The following is a 16,188-nucleotide window of genomic DNA, read 5'->3' on the forward strand; positions in this document are numbered from 1 at the left end:
TTTACACACACATAGGCTAAAGATTCAATTGCACTTTTTCACAACTCCACACATTTCACATCAGAGGTCATTTTAAAACAACGGATTAGAGACATATTTATTCAGCTATAATTCACTCTCAGAACATTCACTATATGATCCACATCTAGTGCATCAAAAGTTTACATAAAACTAGTTGGCTGTCTCTTTAAACAGTCTGGAAGATTCCAGAAATTGATGCAATGACTTTTAGAAGCTTCTGACTGGCCAATTGTCATAATTAGGAGTTAACTGGGAGTGCACCTGAGGCTGTAAAAGGGCCTTTCTTTATAGACAGTGCTTTTTTGCCCTTGATATCATGTGAAAATCCAAGCAACTCAGCAAAGACTCCAGGAAAAAAAAAATGTGGACCTTCTCATGTCCGGTTCCTCCTTAGGAGCAATTTCCAAACAACTGAAGGTACCACAAGCATCTGTACAAACAATTGTAAGCAAATATAAAAATCTTGGGACCACACTGATACGGCATCATTCAGGATAGAGGCAAAAATTAACTCCAAGTGATGAACAAACTTTGGTCCGAAAGGTTCAAACTGTACACCAAGACAACAAAGGAACTGGTGAAGGAGTAGCAGGCATCAGGCTCCCAAGTATGGACATCTATCATTAAGAGAGTCCTACATCACCGTGGCCTGAAAGGCTGTCGTGCAAGGAAGAAGCCCTATTCTTAGGCTGGCATAAAAAGCCAAACTGAAGTTTGCAGGTGATCACCAGACTTCTGGAGGAGTGTTCTCTGGTCAGATGAAACAAAAATTGAACTGTTTGGCCATAATGGTCAGCACATGGAGGTAAAATGGTGAGGCTTTTAATCTTGCAAACATTAACCCAAATGTGAAGCATGGAGGTGGCAGCATCATGTTGTGGTGGTGTTTTGCTGGAAAAGGAACTGGTGCACTTCAGAAAATAAATGGCATTATGAAGAAGGAGGTTAAACTATAAATGCCGAAGCAAAACCTCAAGACATCAGCCAGAAAGTAAAAACTTGGTCACAACTGGGTCTTCCAGCAGGACAGTGATCCTAAGCATACCTACAAAGTTGTACCAAAATGTCTGATCAAGGAGGCCCACAAACCTGACCTGTTATACCAGTTCTGTCAGGAGTATTGACACTCCAAACGTTCGACATAAGTTAAATCAAATAAAAGGCGATGCCACCAAATACAAAGTATATGTAAAATTCTGACCCACTGAAAATCTGATATAGAAAGTAAAAGCTGAAATATGTCTGTCTTTCAGCTATTATATTTAAATGACCTCTTATGGAAATAAAGTAGATACCCTAACTGACTGAACACAGGAAACGTATCCTAACATGAACTAACGTGTGAGGTGGTGAAAATTGAGTGTGAATGTCTTTAGCCTAGGTGTATGTAAACCTTTGGTGTCAACTGTATGCTCAATTGGAGATATGTCAATGTAAATATTTTAATATCACAATGTAACTAGATATAACAAATCTGTTGTTTTCGGTACAGTCGTTGGAGTCTAATATCATGGTTCAGTCCCACACTCTGGCCGCATGCAGTGGTCTAAACACTGTCTAGTGGCAAAAGCACTCCAGGAAAGCTGTCCTTGCCATAGTTAGACTAATAAATATAATCTTTATTATTATTAATAATAATAATGGCTAGTTAACCTGTACCAGCTAGGATTCTGTGGTAGTGTTATGGTTACAGTGTATAAGTAGCATGAGCTGCTTTTTCATATCAGCCCAGAAGGCGCTTACGCCAGCACTTTTTCTGCCTAGTGTGAAAGCAGCCATAGAATGATAAACAGTAAGTAAGCAGCAGGGTGTAAAGTTCTGTAAATAGAAGGACCAGCTGTTCATAAACTGACATTCCTGCCATGACTTCTCGAAAACCATATGGCTACCACCCGAAACTCAAGCAGCACTCCCACTATGTACAAGGGTGTGTTCTTGTATTCTGTGGCATGTGTGGCTAAGTGTGTTCTACTTCATGTGGATGCTGCAGCTGTGTCACTGTCCCACTGTAATGAGACTAGTATTTTCACTAAGCTAGAAAAACCCTAGACACTATTAGACCACGTCTTGGTTGAGGGTAATGTCCCAAATGTGTCGAATCTTGCTAAAATATTACTTCTTTTGCGTAGCTTTTACCTGGACACATATTCACTGGGCCGAGTCTCTGTTACTGCCTCCCTGGGTTCACTGGCTTCCATCTCAAACTTGGTGTCTGTCTGACACTGTGTCTCAGACTCCTTCCGCTGCTGCAATTAAACCAAAAGAAATAAAGTGTGAAACACATCCAAACAAGCTTAGCCACTTTTAATCAGAATGAAGTGTTTACCAGAAGGGGTGCAGTAATGTAATTTGTAAGGGATTCAACTGGCTGATTTGGATGGGATAAAGTATCTGAGTAATTTACCCAAATTGCTACAAATAGCCTGGATGGGCAGGTTAGCTTTACACAGCAGACGCAAAATGCAATAACAATAACAATAACATGGCACATGCCTTTGTCTATTACCATGTTTAGTAATTACATTACTGTGAGATCAATTCAAACTACTACTGAAAGTTCTATATCCAGTGAAGTACGGAAGATATTTGCCTGTGTATGACTGCTTTTTCAGACATCCCTGATTTATATAGGATTACAATCATGGATTATATTGGTAATCATTGACATTATTAATTGCTAAATAAATAAAAACTAATCCAGTTCTAAAACTTCATTACTCATGTGTGCAAGTATGCTACCGGTCATTCCCATCTTACCCGTATGTACGCTGCGTGTGGGTGGAAGAACTTGCGAACGATGTATGTGGTAGCGGCAATGCAAAAGATTATGGTGCCCAAGATCTCCTTCCACCACGGCAGAAGAAGCACTGGGTCCTTCCTCCTCATCCCTCCAGCCTCACTTGTACGCAATACACTCACTGCCGTCACCTCTCGCCGACCACGGTACCGTGTACCGTATGGGAAGTAATATCCATTATCTGCAAAGACGGTTATTAAGCAGTTATTAATCCTCTGAAACAAGACTTCCAAATAACAGTCTGGTTCTGGATGTTAGAAAGAACAGAAAGCCATTCTAACCATGTGGATATTGCAGTATAGATAGAGCACCATTGCTGTACTCCTCATAGGAAAATTTGTCGTTGTTCAAACATTTATCGAACTCCTCTGTCCCCACGAGTGCCGGAGTGCGAGAAGGAGAGTCTGGGATAGAACAACATTGAAAATAATTATCTTAACATAGCCATTTACCACACTACAAACCATATGTCTGTGTTAAAGTGTGTAAACGTACGGATGAGAGGCTTCCATTTGACAGTGGGAAGAGGAATGATGTCTCTGCTAGAGTGGTGGCCGTCCAGGGCTTTGGGCTTAGATGGAAATTTCTCGGTCATTCGAACCGAAGACTGTAAATACAACTGACCTTGAAACATCCCTGTAAGTGGAAACGCACAGAACAAGAGTTAAATAAACCTTTCTATATCTCTCTCGGTCACACACACACACTTCATGCACACGTTACCTAGATAAATGCTCGACTCCGTGGCTCCACGCGCCTCCTCCATGAGGTCATCGTCCTCCTCCCGAATCTCACTCTCTGGCTGGACGGTGTAAGAGGTGTCATCAAAGAGACTGATAGGGGTCACCTTTCCCCCTCCCACCAACCAGGCTGAGGCAATGGGCGTGCAGAACTACAGTGAAGGGACACATAGTACACACATCAGCAGAGTTGTCATCTGTCATTTTTCTTTAGTTTATTTAGTGTTTGGTCAAAGAAAAACTCATTTTAGGAGTCAGTTAGGTAATTGTGTCACATGTACCCAAAAAGTCCACTACTTGTGCTTATCACCAGCTAGCAGGGATGTGCATGGGTGTTTGAATACACAGTTAAGTATTACAGAAATCCCAATTTGGGTATTCATTATGTCCTACATCCACATAAGTCAATGAAAAAAATATGAAAAAAAAAAGAAGCCTTGTCTGGCAGTATTTTTATGCAGAGACCAGCACTCTCGTGGTGTACACTGGGAATAAAATGTCTCAGGAGTGGGCAGTTTCCATTAAAAGTCTACAACAGACATAAATCGAGTACCTCAGGTTTGCAGATTAAGCACATTTTAAACTAGAATTGACGCTGCACCCACAGCACATCACAACCGCTTTTCTTTCATTCGTTTCTTTGTTGTCATTCACTGGTTTATAAATATAAAATGCAAAAATCTGTACTGACTGTCAGATTATTTTAAACATGCTTTGCCACTGTGATCAAAGTAAGTACCAGTGGCACTTACTCAACACAGTACAAACAAGTGTCCTTTTTCATTTCATCCTTAGCGTATCTGTACAATCAAACTCGTGTCTAAGAAGAGGCACATTCTTATTGGCTAGCAGGTCAAAGTCTGATCTTGGAACATGACCATATCCCAGGGAGGAAGATTAAGACCAAAAATCCAAAAGCTCACCTGATGCTCCCAGATGAGCTGTCCTCCTGGTCCACTGCTAAATGCCATAACTTTCCAGTCTGGAATAGACACTTTGATCACCAGGTCTAGGCCTTCTGTCTGTACATGTGCGTTAGCATGGTTTTGACTGTGTGCTTCTGCTTCCTCCAGGATCACACGTGGCCCGTCACGTTGCAGTTCATGCCACGCCTCCTTATTGGCCGTCTCCCCTTCCAAAAAGCTGAGCTGTGTATCGGTCTCTGGAACAAACTTCAGCTGAAAGTTTCCCACACTGAAGTTCCACCTGACAGACAGAGACAAAGGGTCAATACAGTCAAACATTGACTGCACGAGCCACAGTGTGTCTGAGGGTGAACGGTCAGGAATATGACCTACTTCTCAAAGCCACTGCGAGGGGTCACAGCTCTGACGGTTTTCTGTGTTCTCTGCAGTAACAGCATGTCCTCTGACTCGGTCTCCTCCTCTCCCCAATGACTGCAGCCCACGGTCGAACAGATATACTTCAGCTACAGAAAGAGAGAGCGAGAGAGAGAGAGAGAGAGAGACAAAAAAATAAAAGAAGGAACTAAACATCACTGCTGAACGAAAACGTATGAATGCTTGACACTGTTGTCATTGATCTGATTTTAATTCATTCTGCCACAGTACAATTATAAAATGATTTTATAGCCTACATTGTTTTTTTTCCCAGTGTAATCACTTCATTTTCATCCTTCAAGAAAAATAATTTGTTTAATATATTTCTATTAAGGCTGTCAGACCATGTTTCACTATTTAAATACTATTTCAATTTAAAATAAAAATCCACATTTAAATGTTTTAACTCCCATCTCCAGTCAAAATTTCCTGATCATGCTCTGTGGGTGGGAGGGGTGGCATTACTTCCCCCTGTCAGTCAGTGTGAGTTGCATAAGCCTACGTAAAATCCATTTCTATTTCTATTCCATCCTATTTCTATTTGTTTAATCCATATAACATTTTGTCATAGGGAGAATGGAACTGCAATAAAAATCAATTGTTTTCTCCATCCTAATCGTGCGAGTGTACCTTGCCACTGTAGATTCCCAGGCCGTAGGTGGTGAGTGATTTTCCTCCCACCAGCACGGTGTCCTCTCCAACACGGTAAGAAGAGTCGAGCAGGGACTCCACACTAAAAGGGACAGCCTCCATGCTCTCCCTGTCCCTGTTCCACTGAAACAAAGCTCCATCCAGAGATGGGATGAACATCTTATTCCCAAACACCTGAGGAGGGAAAAACACATGTCAGTCTATCCACTGTGTCCTTTGATATTACATACCAAACGTTACACAATTATGCAGATCAGAGAGCTCACTTCTTAACCATAGCTTCAGACTAAACAAGAGAAAATGAGCACGGGGGCATCCCCGTTTCAGTTTTGGGTTCTTTGAGGACATAAAGACCACCGGGCCTAGTTTCAGTACTCACTTTCTGACCAGTCTTCTGCAGACAGTGACTTTACACTACACTTCTGGTCAAAAAATAATAATAATAATAATAATGGACCAAGCCAAAAAGGGCAAAATATTAAGCTTTTAATGGTCTTAAAAGCAAATCTTTGGTCAGAAAATTAGCAGGAATTAAACAGATGCACTCTTGAGAGCTCCTGTGCCACCATTTGCTTGTTTACTTTTGCTGCAGTGAACTGTTTGTTTGGGGAAAAGCTAGAAACAGGGAAATTCACTTATATAGTCTTCTTGTATGCAAAGGTAAAACATGATAATGATTAAAATGTTTGATGTAAAATTCAAACTAACACATGCACAAATTTTTCCAAAAATATCTTCTGGGATGTTTTTTTCTTAAAGGATTAGTCAGTATTTGGTTGGTTGGTCAGTGGCCACAAGGCTTAAACATTTAAAGAAATCAAAGGGAAAAGCTATTCCATACCAAGTTCCTTTATCTATTTGTTTAATTCTTGCTCATTTCCTGACCATTGATTTGTTGTTAAGACCATAAAAAGCTTAATATTTTTGCCATTTTGGGCTTGGCCCATTTTTTTGCCCAGGAGTATACATTCCAGTTGATGTGTATGTGTACTTTTGAAATACCACGGTCTTTGCAAAACCTTTACAAAACCTTTTACAAATAATAAGATTTTAGGAAGAATTACTCATATAAATGGGTAATGAATGTACTAAGAGAAATAGGTTTGTTTGTAAGATACAGGACAAAACTGAGTCATTAAAGATTTACAACATAATGACCACTACAGAAAGAAAGGTGAAAACTGAAAGCCAGTGAGTTCAATGGAGTTTTCTGCCTGTGTTCCTGACACTATTCCAGAAATGATATGGTGCTGATAAGCAAAAAAACACTAATAGATAAATCGAGGCCTCGGTATGCGCTGACCTGGACCAATGTGGTTTAAGAAATAAATGGGCTTTATTGGTTTAGACAGATGACACATGAATTACTGGGACTAATAACTTATAAGAGCTAAATCTTTAGAGACTAAACTCACAAACCTTGATCCTAAGGACAGATTAACACACACACACACACACACACACACACACAATGAGCTCACAAGCTACCTGTTGTGCTTTAATTTGACCTTGACACCTACTCGACCCACTTTCGCCTGAAACGCTCAGCTGTGAGAGAGAAAGCAGCTTGTAGTGATTGACAGATGATCTCATCGCCCCCTGCCCGAGCCAATCACAGGAAGTATGAGGGACGAATACCTACAGACGTCAAATTGTGATGTAGTGGGTAAGTGGTTTAAACAGTCTGTGTGTGTATACACTGGGTTGATGACTCATTCATTTGCTGCACTGATATAATCCAGCATGTGATCCAGGAGTATGATCAATGCTCCAACTCGGCTACAGCTTAAAGCTGCAGTATGCAACTTTTTCAATCAGAAAATCGAGTAGCACTATTTAGCAAGTAGATAAAAAAATGCTATAGGGTGTTTTTCTGCTGTGAGTTGCCCTGCAAAGCCTTAAATAATTTATTAAAGACACAGCTGCCAGGTTAAATTTCACACTTAATTTCACACTTTATCTAAAATCAACACAGACACAGGAACAGGAAACATATTTCAGGAGTCTGCTAATTATCTGGCTACTGAATTTACAGCTAACCAAATTACCAATGTTCTGTGGAATTTGTAGTCAAACTGTTTCAGCTTGTGTGACATTACTTGACTATTTCACAATGTTTGTTAGGTTGTAATCTTAAACTGATTGTAGTCGCTTTAACATGCATGCTTTGCTGATTTCTTTGTTCTCCCAGAGCCACCTGCCACAACTAAAGCTAAATCTTATATCTACAGCTGTATAACTGTGACAGTCACATTGCTGTTCAAAGTAAAATTTTTATTTTCAGTCACGTCTGTAATAATGAGGAGACTACAATCATAGCAGCAGATAATTACATCCTCATTACATCAATACATTTTGATTATTAAGTTCTGAATACCTGAACTGCTCCTTAAATATGTATTAATTTGCCACTTATAACTAGCAAACGAATCTTCAGGGGGAGCAGGATGTAGAACAACTAAAGTTCTAACAATAATATAACAATATAATAATACATTTCTAGCAGAGAGGTCTAGGGTCACTTACATCCCCAAAAACTATGTTTTGCTATGTACTTCTGCTTTACATCGATACATAGGAGGACTAATCCGTTGAATTCTGCTACTTCCTGTTTTAAGTGTTACAAATAGCTGCATTCACAAACACTACATTTTACAAATTACAAATGGCGAGTCCTACGATCAAATGTCTATTAAAACACACACACACGCACACACACAGAGACACTGAAGGTACTGCTAAATTATTATTTCCACCTATTTATAAATACAAAGCTCTTTATAAGTTGAAAGAAACAAAGTAACTTAATATTCAAACATTTTCATTCAGTATGTTTTGAAATCATGTGTTCGAGCCACAAAACACTGATCAATCAGTGATCAATGCTGTCTGAGCATTAATCTCATAGGTTCTCCCTAAAATCATGTATGAAAATACTAGAATGGTTATAGTTATAACCTAATACTTTAGCAGCCCAACCGGCATTTTAATTGAGCTTAAAATAGCGCCCTTTAAGCGGTGAGGAAAAGCGCAGGGAGACACTCGCACCGGTTTAATCAGTTCACCATTTCATCAAACTCTGTCAAAATTAGTCTACCTAAAAAAAAAGATGATTAATTTGGATCACGAATTAGTGAATTAGGTGTCACGAGCTTCATGAGTCACTACACAGGAAAAGCAGTTGATCATATGCCTGAATTAAATGCTCAATTATTTCCATTAGCTGTGCGCTTGCAGTCAGAGCCACTGTGTGTATCTCACTGAAATGAGCAAAATTAGCATGTGCAATACGACTCACCTATAGGTTAAATACATCATCTGATTAGTATTGGCCTATTTAAATGCAGCATGAAATGGATTGATCATAACAGGATTTACAACATTGTCGTATTGGAAAGGTTTTGAGCGTTCAATATCACGCGTAACTGGAGTCCTGTGTGAAACATTTCACGTTAAACTTTCGTTCCATGCTGAATTTTCTGGTTGTACTAGTAGACAGACTACAGACCTCGCCCTCTAAATTACCCTTCATTGTTGTGTTTCAATGTCTTCCTACATACTTTAAAGTCCAGACACACTGTGCATTCCACCAGCACTCTCTTCAGAGTTCTGTACAACACAACACATTACAATACCAAATCCGTATCATTGCATATAAAGCACTTCAGTACTGACTGACCTTGCCAACCCACATTTTAGAATAATCTCGTCTGACCGACTTGTCCAGAACCTGACTGTGGTGCTCAGGACATGATGCTCATGAAGTCTCTTTTATAGGCTTAGCAAAAGATTCTCTTGTGCACATTAAGATTATTTAATTTCTTGCATCCTTGAATTTACACACGCTTGCCCCTGAATTTGCAGGAAAACGTGTAATATTTTTTAAACATCAGGAAAGTTAAACACAATGCTTTACATGTCAAACTCTACATCACTTTTTAGAGCTGCATTACCTGAGGTAAACCTTAAATCTAAGGTAAATGCTGGGTGTAATGACAAAATTAACATTCTATATGATATGGTGGTGTCTCAATATAAAAGTTCAGTACATAAAAATGAGCACTGCCTGAATATAGGTGTCCATTTACAATTCACTAAAACATTAAACATTATAAAAGTAAGTAACTGAAACTGAATAATGACTCAGACTCTTAGCACCATATAATGAAACTAAACCATGGCCAACATTAGCTCTCTGGCCAAGCTTTCACTGGTGTGACTCTCAAGGGGGCGTGTCTGCAGCACAGGGTCTTTTATTTCACATCCTGATACTGGCTAGTTGTTCTGTTAAAGACACGTTGCTCTCAGTAGCCTTAGATGAGTTTGTGAATCTTGCGCTCTCTACACCCGAACAGTGTCTCACATCTGCAGCTACGAACTTCCCAACTGCCTTGGTGATTTCTTTAGCCCAGGTTGAATCAGCAAGGAAAGGCTGTGTGAATGCAGTTGTGTGCGTTCCTTTGTGTTGTCATTTATCTCCGCTGACCGGCTTGGCGCAGATGCATGGACATGTCTGTAGTATTAGCGGTGGTGTAACTTTTCAGTCCACCTGTTGGCTGGCGGCATCGTAACTTACCGGGAAGCCAAAGTGCTTAGACCAGACTTAAAGATTTGAAGGAAATTCTCCAGATCCTGCTTGCTGATGCACACAGCCATTGCTGCTTTTTCCAAGCTAAGCTAGCATCATAACTTGTGAAGAACAGTATTCTTGGGAGATGTGTGTTTTTTTTTAAATGCCTGTACCCTATCCTGATTCAAGATAAAGTACTTTATATTGGTGGTGGGGGGTGGGAGGTTTGATTTGGGCTTGTTTAAGTTTAAACCTTTATTATACCTTACATAACATAAACAGTACTTTATTATTAGAATAGCTTTATTATGCAGATTGTTAAATATAAACTATATGGCCAAAAGTATGTGGACACCTGACCATCACACCCTCATATGTGCTTGTTGAACATCCTATTCCAGATTTAGTCCCTAGACCCTGCTGTTATAGTAACCTCCACTCTTCTGGGAAGGCTTTCCACTACATTTTGTGTGGCTGTGGGGATTTACCCATTCAGCCACAACTGATGTGGAGTGAGGAGGCCTGGTGCATTTTGTCATTCCAATTAATCACAAAGGTGTTCAGTGGTGTTGAGGTCAAGGCTCTGTGCAGGACACTTGCGTTCTTCCACTCCAACCTGGTAAACCATGTCTTTATGGAGGTCATTTTGTGCACAAACCACTGTCATGCTGGAACAGGTTTGGGCCTCTTAGTTTCAGGGAAAGGAAATCTTAATGCTACAGTATACAAAGACATCCTATACAATCGTGTGCTTCCAACTTTGTGGCAACAGTTTGGGGAAGAACCACATATGGGCAAGATGATCAGGTGTCTATGAACTTTTGGCCATATAGTGTAGTTTTCAATACACAAATGTATCAAAAATATGATATGGTGCATCAGTACACCCTGATAATAATAATAATAATAATAATAATAATAATAATAATGATGATGTTAAATAAAATATTAAAGTAGTGGAACAAAATGCATTCAGAAATTTAATTTTATTTCCATTTAATAAATTATTTTATACCAACTGACAGGATAATACTAATACTATACAATACTTATAATAATGATTGAGATACTACAATTAAGCAATTCCCAAATGAAAAAAAGAATAAATGAAAGGATAAAGGCCAGAACGTGTGCACATTAGGGTGGGTGTGCATGCGCATGCAGGGTGGATGACATCATCCCACACATAAGGCATTATCTCATCCTAAAATCCGCTCAGCATGACTCACACCACAACGCAGTGGCATTCCACCATCCACCTCCCCCCTCTCTCTCTCGCTCGCCCTTCACATTGTCTCCCTGCCTTCTCTCTCTCTCTCTCTCTCTCTCCCCTCCATCACTTCTCCTGCTTTCTCTTGTTGTGACAGCATGATTGTGCAGACAGCTCTGTTTACTGCTCGTCTCTCCTGGTGCCACGGCATGCTATAGGTGAGTGCTCCGTGCCTGCACCATGGAGAGGGCCAATCAGATGGGGACAGGCCGCTCTAATCACTGAGCAGACTGCCTCGGCCAATCAGAGTGGCTGCTTGTGTGATACCCGGGGGGAAAAGAGGTGGGGGAAGAAGCTTAGAGCCAATGGTAGGGCTCTTTCCACAGCATCCAGGCATTTGAGGTTACCGCCAACGCCACAGAAGTCAGTGTGAGAGAGAGAATGATATGAACTCCAAGGAGAGCTCACACAAATACACTGACCTAGCAAAAAATATTTCCAAATGCACAAATAACACGCATGAACAGCTGTGTAAACACATTGTTATGAACACCAAATGCACACACAAAAAAAAGCTCCCAGCAGAACAAACTGTTGTAAGTCACATAGCTTGTCTGGCCCATGTTTTGGAGCATGTGTGTGTGTGTACAGATATCTATCATAGTGTAAAGCTGCCAAAAAGATCTTCCCCCAAGCGATATCTCAGTCTCTAGTGAATACTGCTCTACATGTGTATATATCAGTTTCAGACCCAAACTCTGGGCCACTCGTGTTTCTGTTGGGTTAAAAACATCCCACACACAACCACATGCAGATAAATCGTTCAGCAATGCCTTTGCCTTTTGTACTGAAAGCTTTATTATAGGCTTTTTTTGTATAAAGACACATAAACATGTTTGAAAAAGAAAAACTTAGAATCATTGATGTGGTGAAGTTGTGTTCCTTACATAAACTGTGTCAGAATACACTTTATCACTGATATCTTTTTATTACATTGTTAATATATTTTTAATATATTAACAAACTGACATTTTTGTATTTAATCTTTAAAGTTGTCAAATGTTTAAATTTTTTTCTCATTTTCAGTGTTTCACATTTTTTATTTATTTTTATAAATAAATTCTTTAATATAAAAAAACTTACATTTTTGTAACCATTAAATGAAGTATAATGGGACAGGTTTTTAACACAAAACTACAGTTTTTCTGACAGCTTGTGAGCAAACCTAGTGATGCATATTGCGATATATTTTTCTCATATCGTTATGTGCAGTTATGTGTTATATACATGTGCATGTGATTCAAGTAATGGTACGCGAGTGTTCACTCGTTGTTTGCTCGTACCTCTGGTTTGCTGAGGCTGGAGGACAGCAGGCAGCCAGAGCCCACGTCCAAGTCCCACTGCTTGCGCCCTTGATTCAGAGGATCCAGAGCCGCAATCCGCCCATCCAGAGTGCTGATGATCACCAAGCTTCTGTCAGAGATTAAAAAACAAACACACACTTCATCTACAGATGTGTGACAACACAACATAATAATAAAGCTTTTTAATGAAGAACTATCCTGTTTTGTGATTGATACGATTTTAAATTACAGACATTTTAAATCAGTGACTGTTGTAATCTGATTTAAAAGCAAATCCATCTAATTTATTTCACTTTGATATGCCCCATTTATTTCATGAAACATCTTGGATGTTCTTTGTGGTAATAAAAACAGGAAAAATAATCCGTGTCTGACATTATACAGTTCACATTTTAATGAGCCAGTTCAAATACTTTGATAATGTTAATTATGATTCACCAAAACAACAGAAATGTTCAGGGAAAAAAAGTGTTATTCATAATGAATTTTCAATGACAAAAAATTACTATTTTTTTCCTTTTAGTCATCTAGATTCAGATTCTGGTGAATCTAAATGAAAAGGATAGTGTGTAATGTTCACTTCCTCACAGAGAAACTTCAGGATGAAATAAAACAAATGATTTATCCAGAAAACAAAATATTTGATTCACCAGATACATCAACCTCAGCTGATTTCAAATTTGTTAAAATGACTGATACCACAACAACCGCTTGTAATTGTGGAGGTAGAGTGAATAGAAATCTTCATTAGGACGCAGGGAGGGTTTGAGGTTAGAGGGAGAAAGAAGAAAGCTTTGACAGAGTTACTCTTCACACTGCACATCAGCACTGATGGAGTCTGACGGTAAGGGCACCTCAGTTCCCATGAATTCTCTTCATTACTGCAGGCTAAGACTGTTTGTTTTTCCTCCTCCAATGGGATTCAAGAGTGTAAAACGGTTCAGTTCATCACTCCTGATTGGCTGGTAGTGCCCTCCAAAAATATTTGGACTGATTGGTTGTTGCTAAGCAGTGGGTGTTGGTGGGATGAATGAAGACGCTGCACTGGCTACACCCCTCTGTGATTGAGTATCACAGAGTTTCTCAGTGAGACAGAGCGCAAGATAGAGAGAGAGAGAGAGAGAGAGAGAGAGAGAGAGAGAGAGAGAGAGATCTCATTACCTAGATAAGCTCAAAGGTATTGATCAAAACATTTTTCTCACTAAATTATTTAACATCCTAACATTTTGTCCATTAAACTGTAATAGACTGCCAAAAAAAAAAAAAAAAAAACAGAAAATGGAAAGGGAAAAGAAAAAGAGGGAAAAGAAAAGAGGAAAAATCAAAAGTAAAAAGGAAAAGGGGAAAGTAAATAGGAAAAGGGAAGGAATCCTTACAGAAAAAGGGAAGGAATCCTTACAGAACTGGATAATGGCTGGTCTTTGTGAAGAATGAAGTAAAAGCAAGAAAAGAACAAGTACCAAATCAGCACCTTGCCTGTTCTTTATTGCCAGTTTTTTAACAGGTGAATTAGTCCATGTGACTTTTTACTAACTTTTTAGAGCCAATGCTTAACTTTTAAGATGAAAAACAGATTTTTCACTGTAAACCTGCTAAACTTGAATCAAACATCTAACATGCTGAGAAGTTTATCAGCAGTAAATCAGCAGTAAATCATGGGGAAATACTCAGCAGTGGTAAGACTTCTCCAAAACACTAGAGCTAAATGAGGAGCACAATCATCTATACATGTGTGAAACTCTCACAGTATGTGCTCTTTGCCTTCTGATCCTCGAATACACATTCCTCTAACAGCCACAGCTCTTCTCAAACCCAAACACACTCGAGAGGACCCCCCCAAACCACAAACACACACACATACACACCTGACAAAAAGAGACCTTACCAAAGCAAAAAACACAGAAGCCCGAACTCACACAGTATCTGAGGTATTTAGACCAATCACAGACATGCTCTCTAGCCCAATACCCAATCACAGCTCGGCTGCGTAACAGGATGTCCAATCAGAACGCAGTGTCATAAAAAAGATCAGCCAATGAGTAGAGAGAGCTCACTGTAACCATGCAACAGCAAGTGGCAACTGCCGTCCCACTGTGAGCTGTCAAGTATTCAACCCCCCCACCACACACACACACACACACACAGAGGAGAATGAAAATCCAGCAGCAGTGTGAGCACGTGGGGAAGTTGTGGATATGAAGCCACACCCCTGCAGAGAGGCAGCACAGTTCAAAACACTACAGAGAGCTGAAGTGGGCACAAGAAATTTGAGGCACAGAACCCTAAAGGTCTCTGAAACCTAAAGAAAATGCAACAAACACGAAGTACAAAGCACACACGTGATATTACACATAATGCAATGTGGCACAAACACAAACCTGTGTGTGAGGTGTTGTGTGTTTACATCAACTAGTCAAACAGGTCCTTTGTATCTATACACTATATAGCTTCTTTCTGACAGCATGAAGACATCTGAAGACAAATACTGTATATGCCACCTACAGGTACCAAGTTGTGTCTTTGGTGCATCACATGTTGCGCAGAGTAAGAGCAAATTCAGGGTTTATTCGGGATGTGACGAAGTTTTAAAAAATATATAGAAAAATACGTGGAGCAATTTATACAGATAAGCCTAAAATCCAAACAGTGTTCAGCAATGCTGCTGGAGTAGTCTGATTACATTAAGTACTTGGCTGTCAAACTTGATTTTGTGAAGGAAGGAGGTTTTGTGGTCATCAAGTTTTACTGCATGTATTGATTAGGATGTGCAGTCGATACAAGTGTCCAAACACAGATTCTCTTATTGAAGTTCATGTCACGTACAACCACACAACCACACCCAAACTGGGAGCTATCACCATCTGCAGCACACACACACACACACACACACACACACACACACACACAGACTCCTTAAACTGACCATGTGGTATTCAGCACTCGGACACACACTCCACTATACCAACAGCATTTTGCTCTCTTCCACATTACCACCAAATGATCAAAATGGTGATACAAAGATTTATTCCTGTTGTACAACAATGCGCCACACAAACACACATTAATGGAAAACGTTCGAAGCCAAGCACCCTCAGCCATACCCTCATCTATCTAACCCCGATCATCATCGTGTCATTTCACTCGTCCCTGCTCCTTCTCTTCTGTATTCCCTCTCTATCTCAGAACTCACAGGTGCTGAAATCAAAACTCCATGGCATGGCGCTCTGCTCTTCTTATTGGTCAAGGACTGGCCTTGATCTGGGCAGCTGATTTGTTGTTGCTAAGCAGTAAGAAACCAAAACGAAGAAGAGTGCACTGGGTCCTAGTGCTCGCAGCTTTCCATCACGGTGTCTTTTTCACTGGTTTAAAAATCTGCCTGACAGTCTCTCCCCATTTTTCATTCCCTTCTCCCCACCTTTCTCGTGCTCTCCACCCACTGCAGCACTGCAGCAGGGCGGGTCCTCCGCAAAGTCTCAAGTAGTCATTCTGAAATGA

General features: G+C 39.9%; 1 protein-coding gene across 2 annotated transcripts in view; it reads right to left on the minus strand.

Annotated features, from left to right (window-relative positions):
- Positions 1-16,188, minus strand: part of eif2ak3 (eukaryotic translation initiation factor 2-alpha kinase 3) — a 31,954-nt gene that overhangs the window by 8,492 nt on the left and 7,274 nt on the right. Inside the window, exons 2-10 of one of the 2 annotated variants that reach the window (XM_034302993.2) lie at positions 12,673-12,799; positions 5,529-5,723; positions 4,857-4,987; positions 4,482-4,764; positions 3,542-3,710; positions 3,314-3,454; positions 3,100-3,222; positions 2,779-2,999; positions 2,158-2,267 (exon numbers count right to left, since the gene is read on the minus strand). In XM_034302993.2, the coding sequence (XP_034158884.2) occupies positions 2,158-2,267; positions 2,779-2,999; positions 3,100-3,222; positions 3,314-3,454; positions 3,542-3,710; positions 4,482-4,764; positions 4,857-4,987; positions 5,529-5,723; positions 12,673-12,799 (1,500 nt within the window). Of the gene's footprint in view, positions 1-2,157; positions 2,268-2,778; positions 3,000-3,099; positions 3,223-3,313; positions 3,455-3,541; positions 3,711-4,481; positions 4,765-4,856; positions 4,988-5,528; positions 5,724-12,672; positions 12,803-16,188 lie in introns of both variants that reach the window. The other variant, XM_034302992.2, reaches the window with a different exon arrangement.

The sequence above is a fragment of the Pangasianodon hypophthalmus genome, chromosome 3 (assembly GCF_027358585.1).
Source record: "Pangasianodon hypophthalmus isolate fPanHyp1 chromosome 3, fPanHyp1.pri, whole genome shotgun sequence".
In the NCBI taxonomy this organism is placed as follows: domain Eukaryota; kingdom Metazoa; phylum Chordata; class Actinopteri; order Siluriformes; family Pangasiidae; genus Pangasianodon; species Pangasianodon hypophthalmus.